General features: G+C 45.2%; 1 protein-coding gene across 2 annotated transcripts; it reads right to left on the bottom strand.

Annotated features, from left to right (window-relative positions):
* Positions 1-8,016: 8,016 nt before the first annotated feature.
* Positions 8,017-10,168, bottom strand: HMGB2 (high mobility group box 2). Of its 2 annotated transcripts, none has more exons than XM_059721879.1 (5): positions 10,034-10,168; positions 9,662-9,826; positions 9,357-9,502; positions 9,089-9,263; positions 8,017-8,585 (listed from the first exon to the last, which is right to left on the bottom strand). In XM_059721879.1, the coding sequence occupies exons 2-5, from the start codon at positions 9,809-9,811 to the stop codon at positions 8,430-8,432; spliced, it is 627 nt and encodes a 208-aa protein (XP_059577862.1). In that variant the 5' UTR covers positions 9,812-9,826; positions 10,034-10,168; the 3' UTR covers positions 8,017-8,429. The 2 variants fall into 2 exon arrangements, with proteins under 2 accessions (XP_059577862.1, XP_006273433.1); XM_006273371.4 differs by having other exon boundaries at positions 10,074-10,162.
* Between the last annotated feature and the right edge of the window lie 885 nt (positions 10,169-11,053).

Below are 11,053 nucleotides of genomic sequence, written 5' to 3'. Positions count from 1 at the left end.
ATAGTTGCAGTACCAATAACCACTCTATCTCTGCAACAGAAAACTGCTTGTCATCTCTTGACCTACAAGGTGCCTACTTTCACATTGCTATTCAGCCTTTTGCAGGCAGTTGTTATATTTTTTTCTTACCACACAAACTGTCTAAAAAGTTTTTATAGTCATAGCTGTTTTGGCCATCCAGGTGAAAATCACGCCTTTCCAGTCTCTGGGTGTCAGGGTAAGTTGCCAGAAATTAGTTCTGCTAATGGTTCAGTCTTCAAGGGAGTATCCTGGACAGTGTGGTGAAGGGTTCCCCCCGATGACTTTCTCACTATGAAGCGGTTTGTTTTTCAAGTTGGAGAAACATCCAAATATATCAGTAAGACTGTACTTCTCCCTCCTTGGCCACATAGTATCCTTCACTTTTGCAATATCACATGCCAGACTACACCACAGAAGCATGCAAACCTGAATACAATCAGTCCATTCCATTGAGAGATACCATCTAAAAGTGCAAGTGATGGCTCCCAATGATGTCCTGGCCTTTTTCGGCCTGCAAAAGGGTGCTTTTCCATCCTCTGCCACTAACAATCATGTTGATAGACACTTCTCATCTAGGGTGGGAAATTGTATCAACTATGGATTATAGTTGTCCCAGAGGCAACCCTCCATGTATCTTTTCTTGAACAGAGAGCCATCAGACAGCTCTGCAAAGCCTTCCTCCCCTACATCCATGTGCAAGTGATGACAGGTCGTATCACTTCCATGTTTTACATAAACAAGCGGGGAGGCATTAAGTCCTACCCTCTCAAGGAACTTCTACGACTGTGGCATTGGTATATCCACCATCAATTCACCTCTCCACAGTTTATTTGCCTGGTTTCTACCACATGAGAGAAGATCACCTTTTCCATTCTGTTTGGGGCCTTCTTGAGGATAGATCTGCTCTCAACAGAGAGGAACATAAAGTATCAGATTTTCTTTTCTAGAGCCAGACTCAGAAAACTCTGTTTTTTTTCAGTACAGTGGTGGAAGGGTATCATGCTTGCCTTCCTCTGCTCCTAATTTCTTGAGTCATCAGGAATGTGAAGTAATATCAAGCTCAGTTCATCTTGCTACCCTAAGCCTGGCCAAGACTACCTTGGTTTCTGGACATCCTGCTGTTAACCAAGTTGTACTGCATCCCTCTATCACTGCTTCCCAACTCTCAAGACAATGACAGGCCACTCACCTGTACTCTTTTTGCCTGACTGATGGGTGAGTCATAGATATAATGGGACTACTATGATCCTGTTAAGGATTGCCTTTTCCACAGCAGGAAGGTTTCTATCATACACACCTAGCACAGTTGTCACTTGTCTGCCTGATGTGGGAGACAATATCTCTGCAATTTGTCTTCCATTCCCTCTGCTTGGATTACCACTTTGCATTCTCCTATGCCTGAAGAAAGGTGACTGTGCCTGAAAACTTGCAAATAAAGAAACTTTTTTTTTTTGCAAATATCTAGTTGGTCTAATAAAAGATGGTCTACCCAGAGTTCTGATTCTTTTTGCCCGTAGACCAATACAGCTACAACCTGTATCCCTGAAACATGAAAGATATCGAAATTAGTCATTTTTTAAATGAAAACTTCATAAGCAAAATTCAACACCTTGAAACCTGAAAGCGGACACCTTTGCTCCTGCCAAATTTGCAAGCTCACAGAGCTGCCACAACACCAAAGGAATTACTTGCCCAGGAGAGCCTTCTATCAACCTATCCTCCTGTGAAATATGAAGCATCATAACCAGAAGGAAACATTATTCAACATCCTGTTTGCCATCAGACAACTTCAAGGTAAATAGACTGCTCTAACTTTTATTGCAGCCTAATTTGCATGAAATGAACTTTTCCAACCAGGAAATCACACTTTCAGCTCTCCTGTGAAATATGAATTTTAATTTCCACATAGGAGAAATTTTACAATCTCTGCATTCTCCTGTACCTGAAGAAGGGTATGCACCCAAAAGCTTGCAAATATATATATATATTTGCTTTTTTCCAAATATCTAGTTAGTGTAATAAAAGTATCAGCTCTACCCAGAGTTCTGATTTCTTTTGCTTGTAGACTAATATGGCTACGACCTGTATCCCTGGATTACCTCTTGGTACTGAGGAACTTGAATTTACCCCTTAGTTCAGTCAAGTTTTATTTAGCAAGTAGTTTGGCCTGTCTGCTAAGTTTGCATGTCAAGGGCCATCTTTTTCATTCTGTCTCCCTGAGATACCTAAAGGGGTTGGCTACAACCTTTTTGTGCGTAAAGAACCTAGCACCACAGTTACTAATATATCTGGTGTTTGAGCCAGTGGCATCCTGTTTACTTCTCCGTGAAGCGGGCCTTCTTGGAGGCTACTGTTTCAGCAAGAAACATAAGTGAAATCCATGCCCTGATGTCACTTTTACCTTACTCTTTCTCCATTTGGGTTGCTGCTGCATATTCACCTTAAGTTCCTGCTAACGATTATTTCTGAATTCCATATCTAATAATTTTCCTGGCTGGTCTTCTTTTATTAAGCCACATCCTTCTTTTACTAAGCCATATATATATATATATATATGAAGAGACATGCTTCCTCTGCTGAAGTAAAGAGCTGTAGTCTGTTACCTAGAAGCAAAACCTTTAGGAGATCTCTTGTTTGCTTTCATACTGGAGACCCAAGGACTCAGTTATTTCCTCCCCAAACCTCAAAGTGGATTTTTAGTTTTATCAAACTTTGTTATTGTGTGTGATATTCAGATGTGCTAAGGCTAAACTTTTTGTTGCTGAATCTGCTGATAGCAACTGACTTGTAGTTTTTGACCTTATGTTCATAATATATTCTGTGCTGGCTACCATGACCAGTAGCTCAAGTTCACATACTTTTTGCTACACTTGAGCAAATAAAACAGTTTTGAGGTAGAGAAAGTAGACCCACTTTCTGTGGTTTGAACTCATTCCACCAGGGCCCAGATTGCATGTATTGGTTCCATTGCAGAGGGGCAAAATATAGCTCATGGGCTATATTCAGCTCACCAACTGATCGTATATGGCCCTTTGGCTGCTGCTGGAAGCCTGAGGAGGGAGGGCTGTGCCTTGTGTTGCTCCGCTTTACAAGTATTACCTGCTACACAGTTTATTAGTTTAGTGCACCCTAATAGGGGCACACGTGTAGATGCTGAGACATTTACTGCACAGTTGCTCAACTGTGCAGTAAATGTCTGGTGTAGATGCACCCACTGTGTGCTAATGGGTTAAGTGTAAGTGATGATCACCAGAAGGGTTCTTGACTAGCAGCAAGACTTAGAGCATTTTGAAATCTTTAAAAAGTTCATGACCTGAGGGGGGTGTATTGAGAAGCCATTTTTTTCTTATAAACTAACAGTAGAAGAGAGCTATTTGTTTTAAGACAATCTTATTATGCTTGTGGTTTTTAAGCACTTAAAAAGAAACTTAAATAGCAAACTAGTCAACCTGAATAGAGTGCTTCTACTGCTGTGCTGTAGCGATTTGAATGAAACTAGAAGGAATACCTTAAGGTTTCAGGGTCAGGTTTGGGGAGGTACAAGATGAATCTGGAAGAGAGACAGCAAAGCCTCTACAGAACCACCTTGATCCAACAAAAAAAACAGACGAGTATGGTATTGAGTGAAACCGGCACAACCTTGTAAATTCAGCTGAGAACTAAAACAGTCTTTCTGCTAATGGAGGCAGGTGAGAAAATCAGTCTGTAGGCAGTATAGATTTTTAGTGTTAAGAAACATGGCTACTTGCAGCATCTTGAAACATGGGAGACTGGTTGGTAAGAGGTTAAGTAGTCATTTGATCTTTTGTTTACACATTCAGATTGCTTTGAAAGCAGGGTAAGTGTAGTAAATTTCAGAGAGGCTTACATACTGGGAGTGTTTTTACATGTGCTGTGCTGTGGCTGGAGGGAGAATACACCAGAGTCTCATGTTTCAGAATGGCAGCGGCACCCCCACTACCATTTTGAAGCACAGAGACACCAATACACAAGAAGCAGAGGATGGCTGGAGCATATGCATGCTTCAGCAAACTGGATTAATCAAGTTTGCTCCTACGCTCTGTAAATACAGTGTGTTGGAGCAGCCTCCCCACATGTCTACAGGCACCTACAGTGACTAGAATCTGACTACAGGATTTGTTCTGGGGACACGTGTTTCATGTCGCAACTGATTGGTGTTACAGGGGATCAAGAAACACTGCTAAGCATCAGTGCTTGTCAACCAAGTTTCCATGAGATACTTTTAAGGCTGCCATACGGTGCCATGCAACATGAGCATTGCTAGGTAGATGTGCAGAACTCTATACAATTCACAAGGTAAACCCAGAGCTTTTCAAATAGGAACCTGTAGATTCACAAACATCGACTGTGGTCTTTCTGAGTTCTTTGCAGCAGAAGAATTGCTCTTTTTTCCATAGTCAAAAGACGAGAGAGAGCTAAGAGCTGGGACTTTTGTTTTTGTTTTTTCTGATAGGGTGCCTCAAGTCTAAAAAGGCTGAGAACCACTGGTCTTTATGGACCTGAGAAATACACCTCTGATGATTGGATCTGCCTTTTCCAGGGACTCCCATGGTAGGAGCAAGAGCTTTGATTTAAAATAAAGCTTTGACCCACATTCTTGCTTTGCATAGATTAAAATAAATTTAAATCTTAAAATTTTTGTTTTCAATCAGAGCATGAAGCAAAAGGCTCACTTAGAGTATTCATACTATTCCTATGGATAGCATATGATACCCCTCTAACCTGTACAAAAGACTGAGTGTTACTTTATTTGTTTTACTATGCCTTTTGTACTAACAGGGAAACCATCTTATATTAGGGTATGGAGAAATGATCAAATTAATGCAAATTAACAGCAGGCTGGGAGTTATGACAGGAACAGCTAACACCCAGTAACTGAAGCAACTTATCCCTTTTTCATTAGAGGATAAGATGCCACAGTTTAGCTTTCACTTACCAGAGTAATTGCAGACACAGTATTGCCATGAGTCAGCTGTTCTTTTTAAGTCCCCACCTCTGTTGACTTGCTTCGGTGGTTTTTGCATGCGTAGTAACACATGGCTTCATTAGTTTAGTATCTGAGTCTTACACTGTGTTATGTTCAAAACACCACAGCATTTACAAAGGAACTGAGGAAAAAGGGGCTGGGATTTTTAAAAGCTGGAGTTAGGTATTGAAATTTATTTGTGTGTTTAAACCAGGGCTGTTCAAACGGTGGCTTATGGGCTGCATGCAGCCTGTCAGCAGTCAAGAGGCAGATTGTGGGCCCGAGGCTGCCTCTTGTGCTGCTGCGCAGTGGGGAAGGGCCCAGGGGTCTGTGCACCATGTGCAACTCATGTGGTGGGGGATAGAAAGGGGTGCTACATACCACAGCCTGTACATTGGAGAACATGGGGGGGGTGGGAGACATGGGGTTGACAAGCAACCCTCACAGCATGCAGTCTGCTTGATGTGCAGCTCAGGGGTTGCATGCAGGCAGCATATGTAAGTTGGACAGTCCTGCTTTAAATAACTAAAAACCTGACTTGAAGAGACTTGTTGAAGTTCACATCAGTCTCTAGTAGATCAGGGAATTCTGTGTTTATCCTGAGCACCACTGGCCTTCTGCTTTACTTGTGGCAGGTTAGGGTGATATAGTTTTTGCTCATGGTAAAGCTCCCTGTGGTCTTAGTAAGAGGTCAGACCAGAGGTTTCCAACAGTGGTCTTGCATACCTCCAGGGGTACGCACACATCTCTGGGGGGCTTTTGGGAGAAACTGTATAATGGCTGACTTAATTTTCATTATAATGAGCATTTAAAGGGTTAAAATGTAACACACACACACACTGGTAGGGATACACAGGCAGCTGGCAAATCTGGAAGGGGGTATGTAGTAAGAAAAAGTTAGGGAATCCATGGGCTAGACAAAAACTTGCTTGGGACTATTTGGACAGGGATGATCTTGCCTAGATGACCTCTAGGCCGGGGGCCCCTTCCAGCACTACTTTTCTGATTCTGTTTACCATTGAACGTGTCAGTCCATTACTTTGCATCTCGTCTATGCTACCAACTGAATTTCAGTTCAGAATGTTTCCTACTGTTAAACCCTAGCATATGTATGCTTCTGAGCCCTAAGAACATCTTTTGCCACTGTTGATGGCTTTTGTTAGTTTAAATGTTAACATAAATTATCAAATTTTTTGTAGGCCCATCTTGCTTGGGAAAGAAAGGAATCTATATAGCAGCATTTAAGTACATAACTTTCCTAAATTTGGAACAATATTAACATTCTAGTATTTTTTCCACAAATAGTATTTTTTTTTTAAATTAAAAGTATAGATATATATAACCCACCCTGTCCAAAAGGCTGAGTGAAAATAGCTCTTCCAAATACTTACAGCAGGAAAAAAAATGTTTTTCAAGTCTCCAACTATAGGGAAATGCTTAACAGCTTAATGCTTAAATAGGCATGATAGCTATTTGGTAAACTTATAGCATACATCCTTATTTACGAAGGTTGATTTTCTCTAATTCAGTTCTCAACCTTTCTAGACTCAAGGCACCTCAAAAAATCCAAGCTCTTACCTTTCGCTAGTTTCTTGTCTACAAAATAGAGCTCTTTTGCTGCAAAGAACTCAAAATGTTCTTGACAGTGTACATTTTTTTTTTTTAATCTCTGGGCTTGTGAATTTTGCTTAACCAGTTGCATACCTAATATTTTTCAGTGTCCGTAAGAGAATCTCGTAGCACTTTAGTTGAGAATCACTGTACTGAGTGTGCCTACGGTGAAAACATAACCCCATCTAAAACTATGACCTAAGGCACAATTTAAAACCTGTTTTTGTAGGGAGTGGGGTAAAAATTACACAGCTGCAAAATCCTAGCTCCCGAGTTATTTCATAATGTAAACATGTTATGAAGTGTCGTGGAAACACACACAGAGTACTTGTGGGTCAGGTCAGCAGAAGCTTTTATTTAAAAGAAACTACAGCTGTAGGGGGAGTTCCAAAGTGACATGGATTTTCCAAGCACTTGGAAGGGGTCCCCCCCCAAGAGCAAAATCAGGAGGCTTATATACTTTTTAACAGTCGCTTACAACTCACGTGATCATATAGTGAAATTAGCATGAAAAGCGGCTATAATATTACTTTATTTTTTTTTGTTGTTATCAGGATGGGAATTATGGGGGAGATAGGGTTAGTTTACAAACCTCCTTCTTGCACCTGGAAATCTACTTTGTACATACTTTTTTTTTTTTTTACCTTCAAGGCCGCAGTGAGCGAAGCATTTGCAGAAGTTACAAAAAACAAACACTTGCCCTTATCTGTTCTACTGTACCGAGCCAGCAATTCTACACAAAGCGGTTATGTCATCTTATAACTAAAATAATCAAAGTTTAAGGCATATATTTTTTCTGATTCCACAGCCGTAATTGAACTATTGTACTAGAGTATGACAAAATTACTAGCCGTTAGACTGGATATCACTTCTGCCCTTTTCACTGGGGTTGAGAACCTATGTTGAACCTGACTAGATAGAGCCTACAATGAACTAAAAGAAGTGATAAACTATTATTTACCATACAAGTTTTAGGACTAGCTGCTAGCTGACTATTACACAACTGTTCACACAAAACTTCAAACACCACCTCTGACTGGAAGCCTGAGAAATGCCAGCAACATTTAAACCTAATTTGTTATTAAAAGAAAACTACCAGTTGAGAATTCTACTAAAAAAAGTGATGAATTAACCAGGTACAAGAACAGTGTCATAAATGAATGTTATGTTGATACCTTCATCCCTTGAGGAAAGGCTGAATTCAAGCCCCAATTATTAACATTACAATAGGAGCTAGCAACGCTACTTACACCTAGGGCCTTGCAAGGGTATTGACTAAGTAAAGTACTATTCCAAAAGAGCTTACAGGCAACACTAAGTTCTTGACCGTAGCAGAACGTTCCTTCTGGATGGTAATGCATGCTTGCAGTTTAAAGAAAGTAACAGCAGACAGAAAGTCATGTACATCATTTTATTACAAAAGTTGTTAAAAAAAGTAATACAAGGCAGTATCCTACAAAATATAAGATCAGCTATTATGCTACTTTCTTTGTTTGACTTTGCTAAAAACAAACAAACAAAAAACCCAAGGAAAGAAAAAAGATATCAGGCTATCAGTCACTGAATTTCAAAAAAACCATTAAATATGCAAGAAACATTCGACATCAGGTCCTCCCTCCGCCCCAAACTGAAGCGTAGCAGCCCTCAGCTACCACTTACATTAAAAAATATAGGTCTCCCTACAGAGAATCACATTACCTATACACAATTCTGTACAGTTTTTATACTGAAGCTAACGAGCTGCACTTGAGTTCACATTCTTAGCAAAACATTGGGCTTTGAGCAGAAATCTTTACAGCAGCAGAACTATTTACTCCTCATCCTCTTCCTCCTCCTCTTCCTCATCATCATCATCTTCTTCCTCCTCCTCTTCTTCTGGCTCTGCCTTCTTCTTAGACCCTGCAGGCCTACCTGGACCCTTTTTCCCTGCATCACTCTTGCTCTTGGCACGATATGCTGCAATATCCTGAAAAAGTCAAGGCACTGAGTTTCTGGTAACAGAAGTTTTATAAATGCTAGTTTAATACCAGTTTCAAAAGATTTTGTTAGTATATTGGACAGCAAGATGCATGTAAAACACATGAGATGCAAGTGATAAGTTTGCCACTTAAGACTCCTGTGTCCTTCACCTGGGTTCAGGCATTCAGGCCATTTATTATGAGGCACTTATGGAAGTGGTCACAGATACATTTCTGTTTTAATTTGGAATTGCAGTATCCAAGAGAAAGCCACCCAAATAAGTTAAATGATTTTAGTTTTCCCCAAACAAAGCTTAAAATCTTCAGATCAATACACCACCTTCCTTGGGGCTAATGACTAGGCATTTTGACCATTCTTCAGTTTCAAACAACATCACACAGTGTTTAGGACTGCACCTGAGCCAAGTGCCGTTTTGTGTACAGCAGGGTGAATGCTGCCATTTCATTTCTAACTGCTCAACCTGTGCATTCCTGGCTGTCTTCACCGTACCTTTTCATATTTCTCCTTTAGTTTTGCTGCCTTCTGTTCATATGGCTGTTTATCTTTGGCTGACTGCTCAGACCACATTTCACCTAGTTTCTTGGCTGTGTCCCCAATAGACAGGCCAGGATGTTCCGTCTTGATCTTTGGACGATGCTCGGAACAGAAGAGGAAGAAGGCAGATCTAAGGAGAGGGAGGGGAAAAACCCCAACCAGGTTTCACATGGGTGAAAATGAAGAACACCCACTCCCTCCTCCCCCCAGGATGACAGCTTACGGTGGCCTTTTGGGGGCATTGGGGTCCTTTTTCTTTCCCTTCTTCTCGCCTTTGGGGGGAACGTAGTTCTTCATCTCTCTGTCATAGCGAGCTTTGTCTCCTTTTGCCATTTCCTCGAACTTGCCCTTCTCCTTGCCGGACATGGTCTGCGAGCGCCGGGCAGGGAGGAGGGGTCAGAGCCGCTGCAGGGCGTCTGGGCCGGCCCGCCCGTCCACGGCAGCTGCTGCCCGGGCGGCGCCTGCTCCCCTCTCCTCACTCCGCCCCGCCCCGCCCCGCCCGCCCGGCCGGGCCCGGCCCGCGCTCACCTTCCACCGCTCCGAGCACTTCCGCGAGAACTCGGCGAAGTTGACGGAGGAGTCTGGATGCTTCTTCTTGTGCTCCTCGCGGCACGTCTGCACGAAGTAGGCGTACGAAGACATCTTGCCCCGCGGCTTGTTGGGGTCGCCCTTGCCCATGGCGGCGGCGGGTACCTGCACGCGGAGCACAGCAGCGGGGTGGCGCGTCACAGGGCGGTGGCGGCCCCTCCCCCACTCGCGGTTTCCCGCCCAAACACGCCCCTGCGGCCCCTCCTCGCCCCACCCCGGCCGCTGGCCCGCGGGGCGACGGGGGCTGCGACGGGTCCCGGGTCACCCGCTCCTCCCCTCCCCCACCCGCCCGGCCGGCCCCAAGGGCTCGACCTGGGCGCCCCGAGCCGAGCGGGCCCGGCGGAACTCTTGCCTGGCGCGGCGACGACAGCGGCTGGGCTACGGCGTGTGTAACGCGTCTGCCCGCTGCTGCAGCCGAATGGTTCCCTCGCCGGGCACTGGCAGCCTCTTGTTTTCCACAGTCGCACCCGCCACAGCAGCTTGCCCTGCCCTGCCCCGCCGCGCCCCTCCCCACCGCGCCGTCCCATTGGCTGCAGTGTGCGTTCGAATCGCGCCCGATCACGCCCCCCGGCGCCTCCGCGTAGCCCATTGGCCGCCGTGACCGGTGATGTCACCCGCGGAGGTTAGGTCGCGCGCGGGGGAGGAGGGGAGGCGGGGCCGCGGGCTCGGGGACTCGTTGGAACCGGTTCGAGGGGGGGGAAGGGCGGGACTAGACGCCGAGGCAACGATTGGAGGACAGCGACCGTTTAAAAAACCGCGGGGAGTGCTGCTATTGGTTGCCGCGGCCTGCCCGTGAGCTGATTGGTCCGGGCGGGATGAAGGAGCATGGTTTAAAAATACAAAGGCGGCAGGGAGGTCTCCGAGGCGTCCAGAGGCTGGAGGCTGCGAGGGCGGCGGGAGCGGCCGGGCGGCGCGGGGACTTGCAGCCGTGTAGCAGGGGCGCGGGCCCGGGCCCGGGTCATTCAACCTTGAGGCGCGCGGCATGCTGGGAGCTGGAGGCTCTGGAGCTGCCCCCGCCTGCTGCAGGAGCGCGTGGCCTCTTCCCTTCCCCCAGCCGGCCTGCACGAAATCTATGGGCGGCCCCTCATTGCGGGGGACAGCGATGTTCCTGTGTCGCCGCTTTGCCTGGGGGGCACCTGCTGCAGGGACTCGGCAGTGGCAGGCACGTGAGAGCGGCCTGAGCGGGCAAACGTGCCCCAAGCTAGAGGAGGCCCAAGTCATGGCGGGTCAGGTTGATTAGGGAAAAGGAGATGGCTAGGGGAGCCTGGGGCAGTCAGGGCTGAGGGAGCCGGGCTTGTTTAGCCTGGAGAAAAGAAGACTGAGGGGGGTCTA

The sequence above is a fragment of the Alligator mississippiensis genome, chromosome 2 (assembly GCF_030867095.1).
Source record: "Alligator mississippiensis isolate rAllMis1 chromosome 2, rAllMis1, whole genome shotgun sequence".
NCBI lineage: Eukaryota > Metazoa > Chordata > Crocodylia > Alligatoridae > Alligator > Alligator mississippiensis.
The sequence above is the reverse complement of the archived record's forward strand: the minus strand, read 5'-3'. Positions and strand labels throughout refer to the sequence as shown.